Raw genomic sequence first — 20,961 nt, forward strand, 5'->3', positions numbered from 1 at the left:
CAGTTACTACTACCCTTAACAGAAAGCTTGGGGGAAGCCTGCACGGAGCGGCAGTTACTACTACCCTTAACAGAAGGCTTGGGGGAAGCCTGCACAGAGCAGCAGTTGCTACTACTCAAAAAAGTAAATAATAAACTTGCTGGGCAGACTAGATGAACCATTTTGGTCTATACCTGCCATCTTACATTATGTTAAAACAAAAGCATAACAGAGATGCAGGAATAAGAGGGAAATATTTTACTGATGTTCATAGTCTATGTTGGTGTGACTGTACTAAGATTTCCTCCTTCTTAAGTAGTTAAGTGTAGGTGGTGGAGACAAATAGTAACAGAATTCAAGAAAATGCAAGACAGGCACAGGGGATCCCTGGCTGCAAAGAAGCAAATGGAAAGTCTGAAGTCCACTGGGGTCCAAGGCATTCTGTTAGCATTGAAGCCCGTTCGCTTCCGTGCAAGCTGTGCAGCAAGCACCTGGAACAAAGTGAATCCTTTCGAAAAAGAGCAAAGCATTAAGCTTAAGGAGCATGGGAAGTTGCTCAGAGTGCATATGGTTCCTACCTCACATAAGTAAGATTGAACCTGATTGGAAGCTGAAAGTCCAGCTGGATCGTAGCACATTGGTGGTATCTGCCAATGGCATCCTTGATCTGAATATCAATCTGAAAGAAAAAATGAAAACCTTGTAGGCAAAAAAACCCCCATATATTTATTTAATCCTGGATAAATGCTGACAGTGGCACATGTAAATGATGATGTTCAAATTAAAGATACTCAAAGGCTGAACTAGGATACTCTGAAAATTCATTTTATATATAATTACTGTGGTTAAGGTAGGCATGACAATACATTAGGTACACCTGCATCTACCACCATGCTAGCTAAATAATGTTTTATTCTTTTCCTATTCCTTTTGTAATTAAATCTCAAAATGGAGAAATTACTTACCTGATAATTTCGTTTTCCTTAGTGTAAGACAGATGGTCTCAGACCAGTGGGTTATGTGCTTCTCTGCTAGCAGATGGGAGAGAGAGTCAGATTTCAAGCTGTCGTCATCCTGGGTACATATACCCCTGCACTGACCTCACTTCCTCTGTATCCTCCTCGAAAAGCCATTGTGGATATATATTTTGCATAACTTGGTTATACTTATTAAACTTGATTAACTGATTCAACTGACTTCAAAAACTGGAGACCGCCAGCGCACTCAACTAAGTCAACGCCGACACCAAACTAACTGTGGGCATCTTGAACTAAGGGTAGGCAACGGCTTACCCATATTTGTTTGGTCTCAAGGTTCGCTTTCCCAGGTCCTCCTTCTCTGGGGGCAGCTGTGGGCAGGATGCTAAGTCCATCTGTCTACACTAAGGAAAACGAAATTATCAGGTAAGTAATTTCTCCATTTCCTAGCGTGTAGCCAGATGGACTCAGACCAGTGGGATGTACAAAAGCTACTCCCGGACAGTGGCCCACTTAGTACTACCCTTGCGAAGGCTGAGTCTTCTTGGGCCTGAACATCCAGGTGGTAGAACCTGAAGAAGGTATGTAGGGAGGACCATATCGCCGCCCGACAAATCTCAGCAGGCGATAGCAGTTTGGTCTCTGCCCAAGATACTGCTTGGGCCCTAGTAGAATGAGCCTTAACCTGCAGTGGTAAGGACTTCCCTGCATCTATGTAGGCTGCCTTGATTACTTCTTTGTTCCAGCGGGCTATGGTTGCCTGTGAGGCCTCTTCTTGTTTCTTCCCACTGTGAAGGACGAACAAGCAATCTGTTTTGTGCCTTGGTTCCGATCTTTCCGGGTATCGCACCTGGATTCTAACGACATTTAGTTGGCGAAGAAGGCGTGAGTCTTCAGAGTCCTTATGTTCCTCAGGAGATTGTAGGGAGATGGCTTGGTTCAGGTGAAAATTGGAAACCACTTTCAGTAGGAAGGATGGAACAGCAGGATAGTGCCTGTAGTTCAGAGATACGATGAGCTGAACATAACACTGCCACCAGGAATACTGTCTTCAATGTTAAGATGTGTAGTGACAGACCACATGTTGGTCTGAAAGAAGCCCCCACTAGGAAGTCTAATACCAGATTGAGGTTGCATAGAGGCACTGGCCACTTTAGGGGTGGCCAAAGTTGCTTAATCCCTTTTAGGAAACAGGTCAAATCCGGATGAGCTGATAGACTGATACCATTCACTTCGACTATGAAGCAGGAGAGGGCAGCTACTTGGACCTTGAATGAGTTGAGAGACAGCCCCTTCATCATACTGTCCTGTAGGAACTCCAGGATCATGGAGATTTTGGCTGTCCGCGGGAGAATCCAGCGGTCTTCGCACCAGACTTCGAATATTCTCCAGATCCGTATGTATGTCAGGGATGTGGAAAACTTGCGTGTTCTGAGCAGGGTGTCAATCATGAGCTTCGAGTAACCACGCTTCTTCAGGCGAATCCTCTCAAGGGCCAAACCGTAAGAGAATTGAGATGGATCTTTGTGAAGAATTGGGCCCTGCTGGAGAAAGTCCCTGTGTGGAAGTAGGCACAGAGGGCTCCCCGCAAGGAGTCTTTGAAAGTCTGCGTACCATGGACGTCTTGGACAATCCGGGGTTACTAGAACTAGTCCCCTGTGGTGTTCTCTCTTGTGGATGACCTTGCCCAGTAGTGGCCATGGGGGGGGGGGGGGGAGAGATATAAAGTAAGACGTCCTCTGGCCAGATCTGGACGAGGGCATCGATCCCTTGGGAGTGTGGCTCTCGTCTGTGGCTGAAGAACCTGGGGACTTGGGCACTGAGGTAGGTGGCCAGTAGATCCATGTCTGGTAGGCCCCAGCGATTCACTATCAGTTGGAAGGCTGTGGTCGACAGCGTCCATTCCCCCGAGTCCAGGCTCTCTCTGCTGAGAAAGTCTGCTGAGACATTGTCTTTTCCTGTGATGTGGGAGGCAGAGATCCCTTGTAGGTTTATCTCCATTCATGCCATGAGGAAGATCTATCTCCAGAGACACCTACTGGCTCCTGGTCCCTCCCTGGCGGTTGATGTAGGCCACTGTTGTGGCGTTGTCGGACATTACTTGAATCGCTTTGTCTCTGAGTCTGTGGCTGAATTGCAGGCAAACTAGTCTGACTGCTCGAGCCTCCAGGCGGTTTATATTCCATCCTGCCTCTTCCTTGCTCCTTTGTCCCTGGGCCATCAGTTCCTGACAGTGGGCTCCCCACCCTCGCAGGCTCACATCCGTGGTGAGCAAGATCCAGTTCGGTGGGGATAGGTTTACTCCTCTGCTTAGGTGGTCTTCCAGTAGCCACCACTGAAGCTGAAAACATACCTCTGCTGGAAGTTGGAGGCGAATTGAGTAGTCCTGGGACAGTGGGTTCGATTGCGAGAGCAAGGATCACTGGAGCGGTCGCATGTGGGCCCTTGCCCATGAAACGACTTCCAGGGTTGATGCATTAAGGCCTAGGACTTGAAGATAGTCCCATACTCTTGGGCACGCATTAGTCAATCGGCGTAACTGTTCCATCAGCTTCCTTCTCTGTTGGTGTCAAAACAGGCCCCCAGGTACTCTAGAGACTGGGAGGGCTACAGACCGCTCTTGCCCATGTTCACAACCCAACCGAGCTCCTGGAGTAGGTTCTTGACTTTGCTGGTCACCTGCTGGCTCTCTTCTGAAGACTTTGCCCTGATCAGCCAGTTGTCCAGGTAAGGGTGAACCAAGATCCCTTCCTTCCTTAGTGTTGCTGCCATGACCACCATGATTTTAGAGAATGTTCTGGGGGCGGTTGCCAGGTCAAAGGGTAGTGCTCGGAACTGGTAATGGTGACCCAGTATACGCTTTGTGCTCTTGATGGACTGGAATGTGAAGGTAGGCTTCGGAGAGGTCCAAGGTGGTCAGGAACTCCCCTGGTTGTACTGCCATTATTACAGAGTGAAGGGTCTCCATGCGGAAGTGTAGTATCCACAGATGACAGTTGACATTCTTGAGGTCCAAGATGGGCCGGAATGACTCTTCCTTCTTGGGAACGATAAAATAGATGGAATAGCACCTCATATTTTGTGGGGGTGCAGGAATCGGAGTTATTGCCTTCAGGCTGAGTAATCTTGTTAAGAGTGGCTTCCACTGCCAGTCTTTTGGTATGGGAGTGGCAGGGTGACATAATAAATTTGTGTCGAGGAATGCTGCGGAACTCCAGAGAGTAACCTTCTCGAATGATGTTTAGCACCCATTTGTCAGACGTGATCTCGACTCATCTTTGGTAAAAAAAAAAAAAAAAAAAAAAAAAAGGGCAAGTCAACCTATTTCCTCTTCCCGGGGATGGATCGGCCCCTTCTCATTGGGAGGCACGGCTGGAGCCTACCCCCGAGCCTGTTCCTCTCTTGGTCTGTCGGTTCCAAAAGGACTGGGGTCTTCCGGAAGGACGGGGTGTTTGGAACTGTGAGTTCCTGTAGGGTCTAAAGCATTGAGAACCGCTGCCCCCTGACTCTTCTGGGTGAGGGGCGCTGGGATCCTTTACCCGTCTTCCCGTGGCAATGATAATTCGCCCCACTTGCTGGCTAACTTTTCCAGTTCGCTTCTGAATAGGAGAGATCCTTTAAAGGGCATTCTCGTGAGATTCACTTTAGAATCTAACCACCAGTAAATTCAAAGCAAATCACAGAAAGTACCTTTTCACTCAGCGCAATATTAAGCTGTGGGATCTGCTGCCAGAGGATGTGATCAGGGCAAGTAGCACAGCAGAATTTACAGAGATTTGGACAAGTTCCTGGAGGAAAAATCCATAACACATCATCAGCCAGGTAGATTAAAGAAAGCAATTGCCATTCCTGAGGAGGAGTAACAGGAATTAGATCTGACTGACTGGCCACGATCGGATGCTGGGCTCGATGGACCTTGGTACTTATGTTCTTATTTTCCCTAGAAATAGGATATTAGATGCTGGGTGGTAGTTTTTCAGTTTGTCTAGATCCAGGCTGGCCTTTTATAGTGGAAACAGCTTTTTTTCTGGTCTATAGGAAGTAGTGCCTTAAATACGGGAAAGTTCACAATTTTGCATGCCCAGATTATGAGGCCCCACTTGCTAGCTTGACTAACTGGAGTAGGAAAGGGTAAAGGGTGCAGGTTCATATGGGTGTAGGGAGGTCAGAGTTTGAGACCATCTTCCTCCCAAATCTCTAGTGTATTTGGATGAGTTAGGAATTATTAGGAATGTCATAAAACCTCTGTATCACTCCTTGGTGAGACAGCACCTAGAGTACAGGAAATTTGGTTCTTACCTGCTAATTTTTGTTCCTGGTATACCACAGATCAATCCAGACAAGTGGGGTTTGATTCCCTACCAGCAGATGGAGACAGAACAAAACTGAGGCCCTGCTACATAAACAAGGGGGCCACACTCCACTTCAGTACTGACTTATATACAAACCAAGATAATTAACCTGAAAACTTAACCACGCCCCCCAACTAGGGCAAGCAGAGAAAATGTTGGAACCCCTTTAACAAGAGTCCCCTCCTCAAATGAGGAAAAGAAACTTCATGTTGATAATCATCACACATTTTGCAGCATCAGAATCCACAACATAAACATCCAGAAGCAAGAACAGTCTTTTGCAATGGGCGGGCTTCTGGACTGATCTGGGGTATCCCAGGAACGAAAAGTAGCAGGCAACAACCAATTTTCCTTTCCTGTTCATACCCCAGATCAGTCCCAGACAAGTGGGATGTACCCAAGCTCCCCTACACTGGGTAGGAACCTGAAAGACCTGCGCATAAAACAGTCTCCTCCAGCACCCAAACACCTAAATCGGTAATGTTTGGTAAAAGTGTGTAGAGACCACTTCACCGCCTGACTAATCTTGCAGCAATACTAGCTGACACTCCACTTAAGAAGCTACCTGTGTCCTAGTCGAATGTGCCTGCAACTCCTCTGGCATGGTTCGACCACGAAAATTGCTTCCTTTAACCATTGCACAATGGGGCCTTGGATGCCTTACTTCCCTTCTTTTGCACCACTGAACAAGACAAAGATGATTGGAAAGTTGAAAATTGTTAGTGAACTCAAGGTAATGTAACAGAGCCCGACGAGCGTCCAGCATGTGGCTTATCTGATGTTAAATGAGGGAAAGCCTGCAATTCCACTGTTTGTTTGAGATGAAATGTCAAGAAGACCTCAGGCAAAAAGGAAGGCACTGTACACAACGAAACGCAGTCATCCAAAAGCGGCAGAAAGGGACCCCTGCATGACAAGGCCTGCAACTCCAAAATCAGACTTGCCAAACAAATCACCACCAAAAAGACAGTCTTCAGGGTGAGATCCTTCACAGATAAGAACATATGAAGATGCCATACTGGGTCAGACCAAGGGTCCATCAAGCCCAGCATCCTGTTTCCAACAGAGGCCAAACCAGGCCACAAGAACCTGGCAAGTACCCAAACACTAAGAAGATCCCTTGCTACTGATGCAATTAATAGCAGTGGCTATTCCCTAACTAACCTTGATTAATAGCCATTAATGGACTTCTCTTCCAAGAACTTATCCACACCTTTTTTGAACCCAGCTACACTAACTGCACTAACCACATCCTCTGGCAACAAATTCCAGAGCTTTATTGTGCGTTGAGTGAAAAAGAATTTTCTCTGATTAGTCTTAAATGTGCTACTTGCTAACTTCATGGAATGCCCCCTAGTCCTTCTATTATTCGAAAGTGTAAACAACCGAGTCACATCTACTCGTTCAAGACCTCTCAACTATATGGAACACCATGCCCTCTGAATTACGCCAGGAACTTTGCCACAAAAAATTTAAACAAAATCTCAAAACCTGGTTATTTAAAAAAGCATACTATTAATGAACTGAATCCTCCGCTCTTCTTCCTAATTACCACAGTCTACCATTTATTGTTATATATATATATATATATATATATGTATTTTTTTTTTAATTCAAAACTATACATGTTATTGTATTTGTTCAGTTACTATGTTTCATTGTAAAGCACAATGCTGAATTCTTGTTGAATGTAAACCGAGGTGATGTTACTTACGTACCCCGGTATATAAAAATCTATAAATAAATAAATAAATGATCTTAAAGACCTCTATCATAACCCCCTCAGCCGTCTCTTCTCCAAGCCGAATAGTCCTAACTGCTTTAGTCTTTCATTGTAGTGGAGCTGTTCCATCCCCTTTTTCATTTTGGTCACCCTTCTCTGAACCTTTTCCAGTGCAACTATATTTTTGAGATATGGCAATCAGTATTGTACACAGTACTCAAGATACAGTCTTGTCATGAAGCAATGCAGAGGTATGATGACATTCTCAATTTTATTCACTATTCCTTTCCTAATAATTCCTAACATTCTATTTACTTTTTTGCCTGCCACAGCACACTCAGCCAATTACAATGTACTTTCTACTATGACGGTTAGATCTTTTTCCTGGGTGTTAACTCCTAATATGCAACCTAACTTCGTGTAAATACAGAAAATACAAGGACTAGGCATCACTCGAAATTTGAAAGTAGCACATTTGAAACAAATCAGAGAAAATTCTTTTTCACTCAATGAACAATTAAGCTCTGGAATTCTTTGCCAGAGGATGTGGTTAAGGTAGTAAGCACAGCTGGGTTAAAAAAAAAAAAAAAAGATTGGACTAGCTCCTGGAAAAGCAGTCCACAAACTGCTATTAATCCAACTGACTTAAGGAATAGCCATGGGATTTATTTACTGTTTGGGTACTTGCCAGGTACTTGTATCTTGGACTGGCCACTGTTGGAAACAGGATGCTGCGCTTGATGGACCCTCAGTCTGACGCAGTATGGCAACTTGTGTTCTTAATCACAATGGAGCTACCAACGTATGTCAAAGGCTGACTGACCAGCTTTGATGTAGGAATAGACGCATGCCTAGGCACCCAGTCTCAAGCACTCAGTTACAAAGGAATCAGTAACTGACCACACCTAAGTCCCACCAATAAAGCAAAAGACTGTCTTGTCTATGGACAAAACCTCTATAAAAGGTTTTTTGGGAACCAAGCCAGTTCTCCAGCCAACTCTGCAGAGACCAGCAGAAAACCAAATGTCGAAGGGGGAGTCCCAGACCCTGAAATGCTTCTATTGAAGAATTTCACCCCTGGCCACCATGCAAATATTTCAACCCAAGAGGAGGAGATAACTATAAAATTAGATAGATATCAAGGGAATAAGCATGGGTTACACCAGTGTTTCCCAACTGGTGTACCACGGCTGCAGACTCATTTCCTGTTTCCCTCCTGGCCAGCAGGATGTCCTCCCACCAGGCCAGTGCTCCTGCTTCCCCTTGCTGGCTCTCCTCTACAAAAGAAACTGCACAGGACTCTGTAGGCTTGAGACCTATTGGCCCCATGCAGTTCATATTACAGAGGGAAGCTGGCAAAGAAAGAAGCTGCAGCACACAGTAAGCCTGCTCCCAGACGTTTGCTATTTACAGATTGGGGGTGGAGTGGGGAAAGGGGCAGATTATACTAGAAAATGAGGTTCCTGGTAGTATGTTCAGGTTGGGAAAGGAAGTCTGTGAATAGATGGCAATTTTTTTTTTTGCCAGTAGATGTTTAGTAAAGATTCAAAAACATTTATACATCCAAACGTGAAATATCTTCAATGATGCATACAAAGATCCCAAAACAACCTGTTCCACCCATCCCACCACACACTACAAGCCATCAGGTTCTATCACAGCACACACACAACAAAAATACATAAATGCAAGATTCTGATCAGATTACATCAGGCTTCCAAACCTCTCAACTGCATCTTGTCTCAGCGCAGTTAGTTTCTCTATATAATGAACCTTACGAAGGCACAGACTATCAGATGCTAAAGCTGGAAACTCTGAGTTCTTCCAACAAGTCATCAATGCGCCTCTTGCAGCTATGATAACTTGCAAGATCAATCTTTGCAGCAAGGGAAGACTTAACAGGAAAAAACTTAGGATCCCCAGGGACAATTACACCAGTGATAGCCTGGATCCATGTAACAATCACATCCCAATACTTCTACCGTGTTTCCCCGAATATAAGACAGCGTCTTACTTTCTTTTTACCCCCAAAAGTCCCACTATGTCTTACTTTCAGGGTATGTCTTATATTGGAAAAAAAACCGGAGTGTTCAAAAAAAAATTATTTTTAAATACCTGTCGGAGGGCCGCGTGGGTCCAGGCGGCTGGCGGCGGGAGCCGGGTGGTCGCGTGTTAAATCTAGGCCGCGGGCGGGTGGGCGCTTGTTCCAGGCGGCGGCGGGGGGGGCGGGTGGACGCGCGTTAGTTCGAGACGGCCGGCGGGCGGCGGGTGGTCGCGTGTTAAATCTAGGCCGGGTCGCACAGGCGCGCATTCATTCACTGCCGGTGGGGGCTGCCGGCTGCTTTCGGCGCTCAAGGCAGTCACATGCCGTGACGTCACAGCATGTGACTGCCTTGAGCGCCGAAAGCAGCCGGCAGCGGCGAAAGCAGCCGGCTCCTCCGCCTGGATGAATGAATTCATTCACTGCCGCAGCCCCCACCGGCAGCCCCCAGCGCCGAATCGCAGGGGTCGCACAGGCGTGCATTCATTCACTGCCTGTGGGGGCTGCCTCGGCTGCCCCCACCGGCAGTGAATGAATGCGCGCCTGTGCGACCCGGCCTAGATTTAACACGCGACCACCCGCCGCCCGCCTCGAACTAACGCGCGTCCACCCGCCCCCCCGCCGCCGCCTGGAACAAGCGCCCACCCGCCCGCGGCCTAGATTTAACATGCGACCACCCGGCTCCCGCCGCCAGCCGCCTGGACCCACGCGGCCCTCCGACAGGTATTTAAAAATAATTTTTTTTTGAAATGACAGGTACGTCTTACTTTCGGGGGATGTGTTACATTAGCCGACCCCCCTAAAATTCCCACTACGTCTTACTATCAGGGGTGTCTTACTATCGGGGAAACACGGTATATTAAGGGACACTCCATGTATGAAATAGGGAAGCTACCCTCACACACACATTATGCCAACAATTCAATTTAGAATCAGGATACATTTTATGAAGTCTTTCCCGAGTAAGATACCACTGAAACAGTAATTTTTACCGTTTTCAACCAGCAGGGTGGATACGGAGTTTCTCTTCATTGACAGAGGAGGATTCATCTAAACGCTCTCTCAGATCTTTTTCCCAAGTCACAGCATGTCAAGGCTTGGAGGGTAAGTTTATCAATTGGATATTAGCCTGCTAATGGTCCACACCTTTCCCCAACAGGGATTTACCCTTCCTAAGATCAGTTTAAAATAGACTTTGATCCTGTATAATGAAGCACTTGCAAGTAGGGAAGCTTATCCCGATTAGTCAAACTTCGAGACTCAGACAGCATTTTTAAAAATAACTCTACACGCTTTTCACCCACACAATCTGCAGGTGCCAGCGACCACCCACATTTTGTACCTGTGGCAGTTTTCAACGTGGTCTTTGTTCCAACGTGGACAGTTTGAAGTTTGCCTCCCTTAGGAAGGTGGCAGCTTGGTACTGAATATCTAATGAAAGTCTGGGACTAGAATGGACAAGTTTGCTATAAATCCAGCATTGCTTATTAGCAACATATCCATTAAAAAAAAAAAAATTACCAGTCTGCACAAAGCTGTAGACCTGTGAAACCAATTTAAGAAACTCAGATGGAAAGAGAATAATTAGAAACAGATGACTTCATAAAGACAGAAATACTGAGGAACTGCAGGTGGCATTGGGGTTTATGAGGCAGTGTCAGTAAAAAAAACCTCTGTCTCCATCTGCTGGCAGGAATGCATAAACCTAGGAGTCAGGACTGATCCAGGTACGTACAGGGAAAGTCAGTCAATTACCACTTAATTATCCTAGTTTAAAATGTGTTCCTGTCAAGATTTAGATCACGAGTAGGAAGAACCATTGACTCCACAGACATCAACATACTTTCAGCATTTACTAACCTTGGGTCCATAAAATGCACCATCACCTGGGTTTAACTCCCACTTCTCACCAAATTCATTAAGGCTGTTTTCAAGTTGCTGAAAGAGAGGGAGGGAAACAGTTACACTATTTAAAAAAAACTAAAATAAAAAAAATATTTTACACATAGGATTCTTTGGCGGTTATCAGACCTTATGCTGGAATGTGAAAATCATAGAAATGTACAAGGTGCCATGGCTAGGCTTTTGAGACCACAAATTGACCCCCATACCATCCCCACTCTCTGTGGTCTACAAACCTCAGGCACAAAACCATTTCTGGAGAATTAGGTCGCTCAGCTTTCTTCAAGACTGGTTGTGGCTGCAGTCTTAGATAAACCTGGATGTAAAGCCAGCAATCATTCACAGCTACCTCAATAGTACAAACTGTACTTAGACTAATTTGTTAGAAGAGTGCTCCAATTTTTATGTTAATATTTATTTTATTTAAAAATTTTTATATACCGCACAATGGGGTAGGGATCTATCCATCTAGGAGGTTCACAAAATAAAACATACAGCAAATTAATACATTACAATACAAGGAAAGCAAACAAAAAGGCACTCTACTGTAGACTTCCGCCACTATACAGCAAGACCACCTGCCAATTGTCCATCTACCCATAGAAATCCAGATTTTCAGAGAAGGACTGACAAATACTAACTAGTGCAGTGGTTTGTAACCTTTTTTCTACCAGGACACATCTTGACCGATGACGCTCATGTGTGACACTAAACACATGACCCTGACAGGGCTAAACATGTACACTGCATCCACAGGAAGCCCTCTCCACCCTCAACAATGGGAACACAGTAGAACTAGGATATTTCCCCACACCAATTCAGGTGTCACTTCAGTAACAGCAGCACAAACTCTCTGTGCTAGCAGGTGCACTGTAAAATACAAGACTGAAAAACCACTTACACATGTGTAGCAAAGCTGCCATACCACTGCAGCACGAACTCCAAGGACTCAAACAGCAATAGCCCTACCTATGAAACGATGGCAGAGCAGCAGTAATGCATGTCCTATTGAGAAAACCCAAGCAAGACCGATGCAAATCCCTACATGCTAGTAACACACCTCGCCTTATTCACAGAAAGTTACAAATGTGGAGACAAAATTGGAATGGAAACCCCAAGAAGCCTCTCTGCATGCAGAGTGAAACTGGAGAACTATAACCATTTCCTCCTACATTATGCAAAGAATAAAAAGGTAGAAGAAATGCACATTCCCCAAAACCACGCCCACTTCATCCCTCCCTGCCCAGCACTCCTGCATCCATTCCTCTGCTCACGCTAGAATCACAGTCACCTCCCTTCTGAAGAATGGCTGAGCTGCACTTACTGAGCCCAAGGCATATTCTCATCAAATCTTTCCTCAACCCTGCATCTGCTTTCCTTCAGTTGTCACGAAGGGTGGAAAACATTTTTGAATAAAGGTAGGAGTCAGGTACATTCTCTCCCACTTTGCCCCTTAGCTTCTTTTCTTTGCTTTCCCTTTTGCTTTTCTTTGCCCTCCCATTCTCTTCTGCTTTCAGGAACCCTCCCCTCCCTCCTTCCCCTGTGAAGCACTCCCGTCCACCGAGCATCCTGCTCCTCCATATGGCGGCATGCACCTGGCCAAACCGGGGACCCTAACTATGCTAGGCATAACTCATGATTTGTTGCAGGTCTCCTTTCTTAGACACCAGTCATCTGCCACATCAGTCACCATTTTATACCTTCCAAGGTTAAAAATTCACTGTTGAAACTAAAAAGTGGAGACCGGGCTGGATTTGCTAATAGGCACAAGCCTAGCATGGTAAAAAAGTCTGGGGGTGAGGGAGGCAGCCTTCCAACTGTGCTGAATCTCACTCAGCAGCGAGCAGCCCTCTGCTTTTTACTCTAGCCCCTCTCCTCCCAGGCAGCCTGCAGAGAAGGGAAGGGGACAAAGCAGAGCAAAGCACAAGTGGAACAGAGCTTGGCAGCTTATCACAGATCCTGTAGGAATCAACTCGTAAGCTGCATCCCCTTGGCTCTTCCAGTTTGCCTGCATGGTTGGAGAACGTTGTAAGACAAGTGGATCTCAGTTATACTGTTTTCTGCTTTTGCATGATTGTTCTTGGAAGGCCCTTAGAAGCCTAAGCCCAGTAACTGGTTGCCAGCAATTCCCCCCTTCCTCTCTCAATGAGGCCTGCAGGGAAGGCCAAAGCCTGCATCATTCCCTTCTCCCTTCCCTTTGTATATGGCCAAAAGGGCTTAAGTCTCACCAGCTACCTTCTCCAACCCCCATCACCAACACCTATTATAGTCAATAGAAGAGCAGTGTCATCATCCTCCGCTGTCCAGGGTTTGATGGCCAGTTTGAACCATGTGGTATAACATAGTTCTGTGTGGTCCAAAGCGAAATTGGGTCCTAGACAACAGGGAAGAAGGATGCAGCCCAAGGCACCATTGCTGCTGTCATCCTCCTGGCAGCAAATGTGATGAAGGTATGAGCTGTGGATGAGAGGGAGATCACGAGAATAGGGGGGTGAAGAATAGAGACAGAGAGATCATTGGGAGGCATTTATCTGTGTGAGAGGGGTGAGGGAGGTCACGGTTTCTTTGTAAGAGTGAAGCAGGTACAAGGATGGTGATATTTGCCTTGTAGTCTAGATCACACAAACACTAAGAAAAATGACACCTGACTACAGCTTATGTGAAAGTATGAAAAGCTATATTCTCTGTATAATATATGCACAAAACAGGTGCTTATGAGAACACCTGAAACAAATCCTGCCTATCATCCTGCTTACCTGTAACAGGTGTTCTCAGAGGACAGCAAGATGTTAGGCCTCACATGGGTGACATCGGAGCAGATTTCAAAGAATCTAGAACTTTCAAACATGCCCTACTGAGCATGTGCAGCTGTAGTCATCACCCTGATACCTAGGTAGAGTACCCTCAGTTCCTAATATAACTCCCAGGGGAGGTGGGTTGGTTTCATGAGGACTAACATCCTGCTGTCCTTGGAGAACTCTTGTTACAGGGTAAGCAACTCTGCTTTCTCCGTGGACAAGCAGGATGGTAGTCCTCACATGAGTGAATCCCAAAGCTATAGGCTGTCCAAGCAGGACAAAGCGGGAATCAAGACTCCGGTTCAGTGATAAACCTGCCAGGGACAGAGCCCCAGGGGCTTCCCCATAAAAGGGGATTTGTGACATGGAAGGGGGATGAAAGACATCTTCTGAGGAAGAGAAGACTCCCGACGTCTATTCCCCTTAGGGTTCGACCAGGATCACAGTCCTAGTCAGTCCTGTGGCTGCGGTGCACAACCTGTTGTGCTTGCCACGAGGGAAACACACACACACCCCACCCATAAAGTAGAAGTCAATTGAAGAATAGAGCCCTCTGCTGTAAAAGCACACTGACCAGTACTTATACAGTGGTATCCCATCCTATGGATGGTGGCACACTTATGACCCCATTCGCCGTGCTTGTGGGTAGAATTCCATGGCATAGCAAGGACAGAGCACCACTTGCTAGAGTTGATGGCTGTGCACTGCCAGAAGGCAAATCACAGATAGGCCGATGCAATAGCAGCGCGCGTTAAAGGAGCACTCGTATGTTTGAGTGCTCGCTCCTTTAACATGTGCTAATCCACCTCTCCGGGGGCACCCAATGCTAAATAAAATGGGCTGCTGCAGTAAAAAGGAGGCACTAGGGTAGATTGTGCACCCCTAGCACCTCCTCTGCAGCGGGCGCCTGGGAGAGGTGGCTGTCAGCCACTCAGGAAGACTGACAATTTTAGAGCATCTATTTTCCTAACCTGGCTGCCGGCACGCTTTTACATTTTTTTGGGACATTTCTTAGTTTTTAGTTCCTCCAACTTATATCGCCACGATATTAAGTCTGAGGAAGAACAGAAAATCAGTATTTTCTGCTTTTCTGTACACTTTTTGGGCTCCTCAAGACTTGATGCCAGCTCCAGAGCTAGCGTTAATTGTTGAGAGTAAAAATGTGCGCTCATTAATACCGATGGTGCACGAATCCAGGCAGGACCTCCAATGCCCTCCGATCCAGACAGGCTCCCGAGATCAGCGGCCTCCATGGCTGCCTCACACTTCGATGGCATAGAGACAGCTCTGCACTGCAATGGCCCCAAAGGCGGCAGAGGCCACATACCACAACGGCATCAAGAATGGCCACTCATGCATCTTGATGGCTTAACAATGAGGGCGGCTCCGATGTCATCGAGGGAGACCATGGTGCTTGATGGTAGACCTGGTCCCCGACACTAGAGGTCTATGCCACTACTCCGCCACATCGAGTTCCAAGGCACTTGATGACTCCAGTGTATCGAGACTCCACGTCCACAGATGCCTACAGCACAGAAGGCTCTTATGGCATAAAGGGCAATCATGCACCCCGATGGCATTGAGGGTGCCCCAGCACTTCAATGGCATAAAGGGTGTCCATGGTGCTCAATGGCATTTCTGGTCCCCGACATGGTCTCTGACATCAATGTGTCAGATCAACGGTGCGCTGGTCACAGATGTACATGGGCATGACACTGAAAGTGCGGCAGCAAGCTGCTTGCTCAGGTTCCTCCTCACCCTCTCTCACATGAAGACTGCACTGCCATCACCAGTAAGCAGGAGGGGAGGCAATATATTCCTGGCTCCTGCCCATGGAGACTAGTTCCTTTGAATGTGGGGAAGATGAGTTCTCCTCCCCACAGGAGCAGTGTGGTCCTTTATCTCTGCACTGACTGAACCTCCACCAATGCCAATCGGTGAAGTGGCATGGAACTCCTGCCTGAGAAAAACTCAGGTGAGTCCTCAGGCTCAGTGGCCTACATGGATCACCCATGGACTGCATCCAATCAGTCCCGCCACACCTGACAAAGGTACAAAAACAGACAGAGCAAGGAGAGGACACAGATACTAAACTACCGGTGTAGTTTTTTTAAATTTATTTTTAAGTAAGGGATAGAAATAGATTCTGCCAGACTGCACAGCAACTAAGGCCCTCCATACAGACAGAGGAAAAAAGAAAAAGGAAAAGAAATAAAGCTACAGCAAGGCAAAAGAAAGAAAAACGGCTGTAGCTCTAAGGGAAAAAAAATCGCTTACAAAAACTCAGTAGAGCAAAGCTGAATACTGTGAGACACAAGGCTCCCGTGACCACAAAGCTTCGCGGAAAGAGACACGGAGGGACTCTGCCTAGGAAGCAGGGTGATGGCTACAGCTGCACATGCTCAGTAGGGCATGTCTAAAAGTTCTATATTCTTTGAGATCAAAAGTTCCAGGCCGGGCTCCATCCATGTGTGAGGACTACCATCCTGCTTGTCCTCTGAGAAACTAAACAGGATATATACAGTATATCAGCACAATAAGCAAGGGAAAGTTTTTTTTCTGCAACTAATAGGGAAATACATACAAAAGCCTAGTGGAGGCTACCACTTTCCTGGATGATCACCCTCTTATCTCTCCAGTCGATGGTCGCCAAGCATTACCTATTGCGGTACCAGGAACTCTGGGTCATTGCAGAAACCTGTCTTGCTAAGCTCTCAGCAGAAATCTGCCCATCCCACCATATGCCCATGTATCATGGCTGGTGCATGCTCTGAACAGTTTTCTTTGTTTTCTAATGTGGGGCGATGGGGAGATGATTTCTTGTACTTTCAATATGCATCTGATACCCAGTAGTGAGCAAGTGAAATAAAGACTGAAGATTTGGGAAATTCTATATTTGCTCAGATACCATGGACTGTGGCAGGCTGGAGCTATTGAGGGTTGAAAATAGCAGACCCTCTGCCATTGTCTATCAGACAAAGATTCAGTCATTGATTGGCTTGTTGAAAACAATGCAGATGGACATCTGTTGCTGTGTGGTACAAAACAGCCATTGCTTATAGCAATGACCATTTACAGCTGGCAATAGCTTGGCTATCCATATAGGATTTGTACATAAAGTCCTTTTATGAGAAAAGGACTGCAAACATATAGCCAATCAGAAAGATACTTGCTCTTGATTACCTTTGTAAGCTTTTGAGAGCCTATAAAACAGCAAATATAGCATCAGGTTGGAGACAGAAGTAACCCAGAAGAAATATGCATCCAGTGCTGTTTCTAGAGCAGATCTCCGCCTGGTATAACTTAGCCAGCTATAAAAGAATACTCTCACATCGTTAGTATTGATGCAAGACTGAATAATATAGAGATCTGGGAACTATACTCTGCAGTATTCCATTTCCCATAAAGATCCGAGATAAAAAGGAACTATACAAATATTGAATTATATTTTGAAGTGTATTATTCTTAAAGAAACATTCATTAAATATCGCAGAGGAAAGAAAACCCAATTTTCATTTACTGGACTAGTGATACCATTTGTTGCAGTTTATCTGACTAGTATGTTTGAAGTGAGATGAGCGCCATCTAGCATCTAAAGAGAATATAGCAAGCAATTTTACAGCATTTCCAATAAAAACATAATTTGATTCTGTGACTTATAACAATTTCCTCTACACTAATACTCCTGAAGTATAGACAACTACCAATAAGAAAAACTACACTGTATATCAGGACTAATAGATTACTTGTCTTTTACACTCACTATTAACTGCTACATTGTACAGACATTCTCTGACGTGACCACTAGCCTTTGACTTTTTCTGATTCTAACACTCTGTTGGACACCCCAAAATGAAAAAGATTTAGCAAAAGTGTCAGTGTCAATAAAAGCAAATCATTTAACTATTACCTCAGACAGCATGCAAAACACTACTGTGAAACCAATAAGAATGTGTCCCCCAAAAGCTGAAGCGTAGTGGTATCCATAAAGTCTATAAAACGGATGAGCAGGTTATACTATTAAAGTTAAACTAAATCTGGGCAGTTGCCAGGTGTTTTCAGCTTCAACTTTTTCCTCTGCGTATGTGTGACCTTGAAGCTTGCGGGCTTCATTAGAAGGAAGGTAGGACTCAGGGGAGGGGGGGGGGGGCTATGTGACAGCGCAGAACTTCTTGATGCTTACAGAAGCAGGGCTGTGTATCCATTATCTTTTACTTTCAAAGCAAGCTACATGCTGACCTTGTACATAATAATGGAGTGCAACTTGTTCTTTGCCTCTCTCTATCCCTGTTTGCCATTTTAGTAACTTCTGGTCATATTAGGGGGAAGGGTGGGTGAGCTGTGAAAAATTTCACTGAGAACTTAAGCACAAAACTGCATCCTAATAACTATATCTCTTAACAAATAATAACTGTATAAAGCAGAGTTGCTTACCTGTAATAGGTGTTCTCACAGACAGCAGTATGTTAGTCCTCACATGTGTGTGACATCATCAGGATGGAGCCCAATCACAGAACACTTTTTGTCAAAGTTTCTAGAACTTTGACTGGCACCCACTGGGCATGCCCAGCATAGCACCAACCCTGCATCCAAGCAGGGGTCCCCCCTTCAGTCTCATCTTATAGTAAAAAGTACATGCGAAAATAAAATAAGAAAACAAACTAACCCAACTCCGCGGGGTGGCAGGCGGGTTTCGTGAGGACTACCATCCTTCTGTCCTGTGAGAACACCTGTTACAGGTAAGCAACTCTGCTTTCTCACAGGACAAGCAGGATGGTAGTCCTCATGTATGGGTGAGTACCGAGCTGGGGATGCCCGAGCAATGCACCAAATGTACCCAAAGACGTGTAACAGGCACAAGAACTGGGGTGGAATTCGGTAGGAGGGCATCCTGAACCCGAACAGGTTGGCGGAAGGATGTTGGTACCTCAGTTTGCAAATAAGTTGCACAGCACAGACTGGCCGAAGAAGGAATCTTGTCTGCCAGCCTTGTCTAAACAATAATGGGCTGCGAAGGTGTGGAGAGAGCTCCAGGTAGCAGCCATACAGATGTCAGCGAGCGGCACCGAGCGTAGGTGCGCTACTGAAGTTGCCATGGCCCTGAACATGGTTTTGAAGTGGAATACCTCCTGCTGGTAGCAAAAGGAAATACAGTCCGCTAACCAGGAAGAGAGGGTCTGCTTTCCCACAGGTTTACCCAATTTGATGGACTCGAAGAAAACAAACAATTGAGTGAATTTCCTGTGGGCAGATGCACGGTCTAGATAGAAAGCTAGAGCCCGTTTACAGTCAAGGGTATGCAGAGCCTGTTCTCCTGGATTGGCGTGGGGCCTGGGAAAGAAGGTAGGTAGTATAATGGATTGATTAATGTGAAACTCTGATACTACCTTAGGCAGAAACTTAGGGTGAGTGCAGAGTACTACCCTATCATGCAGAAGTTTAGTGTAAGGCGGGTAGGTGACTAAGGCCTGTAACTCACTAACTCTGTCAGCGGATGTGATCGCCAAAAGAAAAATCACTTTCCAGGTGAAATAGCGGAGATCACAGGATTGGAGAGGCTCGAATGGTGGTTTCATGAGCCGCCCCAAAACCATGTTTAGGTCCCAGGAAGGGGCCGGAGGGCGCAATGGAGGTTTAAGGTGGAGCAAGCCCTTCAAAAAGCATGTTACAAGGGGATGTTCTGAAATAGGTACATCCCTGACCCCTTTATGGAAGGCGGCTACCGCACTGACACCCTTCCCTTATTTCCCCCCCTTTTTTTACACTATTTCCCAGTTTTACCGCCTTCCCCATCTTTCGACGTCTCCGTAATTCTACGTAGTTAAATGACACCTATACAGTTCTCCTGTACATAATCTCCCCCTATTCTTTTTGTATTCTCCCCTTACCTCCTTCTAACTATGCTTTCCCCTTCCCCTCCTACCCCTTGCCCACCCTCCCCCCCCCCCCCCCCCCCCTTTCCCCCCCCCTCAATTCGGCTCCCATGGCTTCATTTTTTGTACTGTTTTATTTGTTCACTATGTTATAATGTTACATTGTTATATTGTTTCATTGTATCTCCCACCTGAGTTCTTTGTAAACCGGCATGATGTGCTTCACGAATGTCGGTAAATAAAAGTTAATACATAAATAAATAAATAAATACCCTGATAGAAGTTTTGAGGCCTGACTGACAGGTGCCAGAGATAGTCCAGAAACTTCGGTGTGGGACAAGTGAAGGGATCGATGGACATGGAAGTACACCATACCGTAAACTTGTTCTATTTGTAACGATAAGACTGCCTTGTGGAAGGCTTTTGTGAAGCTACTAGGACACGGGAAACCGACTCTGAAAGGTTAAGAGGTTGAAGTATTAACCTTTCAACATCCAGGCTGTCAGGGAGAGGGCCTGGAGATTGGGGTGACTAAGGCAGCCGCTGTTCTGAGTGATCAGAAGCGGGTCCTTCCCCATAGTAATGTGCCGGTGTACTGATAGGTCATGGAGAATTGGAAACCAGACCTGGTGTGGCAAATGAGGGGCTATCAGAATCATTAGCCCCTTGTCCCTTCCCTTTGTCCACCAGGCCAGCGATAAGCGAAGCTGTTTGGTGATGTGGCAATGGTAGACATTGGCTGAGACGACAGTCCACTACGATTTTAAAGTCCACTGCATTATTCTCATGGCAAGGTGAGCTATGGGAGTGACATGCACAGAGGAGGCCATATGACCCAGTAAGACCAGAAAATGGCATGCAGTTGAATGTTGTCGAGACTGCAGTCAATGGGTCAGAGAAGCGAGAGTGAAAGCTCGATCCCAAGGCAGGAAGGCTTTTGGAGTGTCCAAGTCGGCCCCTATGAATGACAGGGTTTGAGAAGGAACTAGCCTGGATTTTGGATAGTTTATGAGGAACCCTAGGGTGATCAGGGTATGCAAACTGAGACATAGGGACATCAGTGCAGTTTGCTGAGTGGGAGCCCTGATCAACCAATCGTTGAGATAGGGGTAGACGTGGACACTTTAAACTACTGAGAAAGGCAGCTACCACTACGAGGCACTTGGTGAAGGCTCGTGGGGCTGATACTAGGCCGAATGGTAACACTCTATATTGGAAATGTTTGGGCCTACTAGAAACCGCAGGAATCTTCGATTTGACAGAGTAATTGAAATGTGTGTGTAGGCGTCCTGAAGGTCTAGAGAGCAGAGCCAGTC

General features: G+C 46.0%; 1 protein-coding gene across 2 annotated transcripts in view; it reads right to left on the reverse strand.

The window, feature by feature from the left end:
* LOC115078902 (threonine--tRNA ligase, cytoplasmic) overlaps window positions 1-20,961 on the reverse strand; it is an 87,104-nt gene that overhangs the window by 17,203 nt on the left and 48,940 nt on the right. For both annotated transcript variants that reach the window (XM_029581985.1, XM_029581993.1), the window contains exons 14-15: window positions 10,933-11,010; window positions 558-658 (exon numbers count right to left, since the gene is read on the reverse strand). In XM_029581985.1, the coding sequence (XP_029437845.1) occupies window positions 558-658; window positions 10,933-11,010 (179 nt within the window). The remainder of the gene's footprint in view (window positions 1-557; window positions 659-10,932; window positions 11,011-20,961) is intronic.

This window comes from Rhinatrema bivittatum, chromosome 1 (assembly GCF_901001135.1).
Source record: "Rhinatrema bivittatum chromosome 1, aRhiBiv1.1, whole genome shotgun sequence".
Taxonomy (NCBI): domain Eukaryota; kingdom Metazoa; phylum Chordata; class Amphibia; order Gymnophiona; family Rhinatrematidae; genus Rhinatrema; species Rhinatrema bivittatum.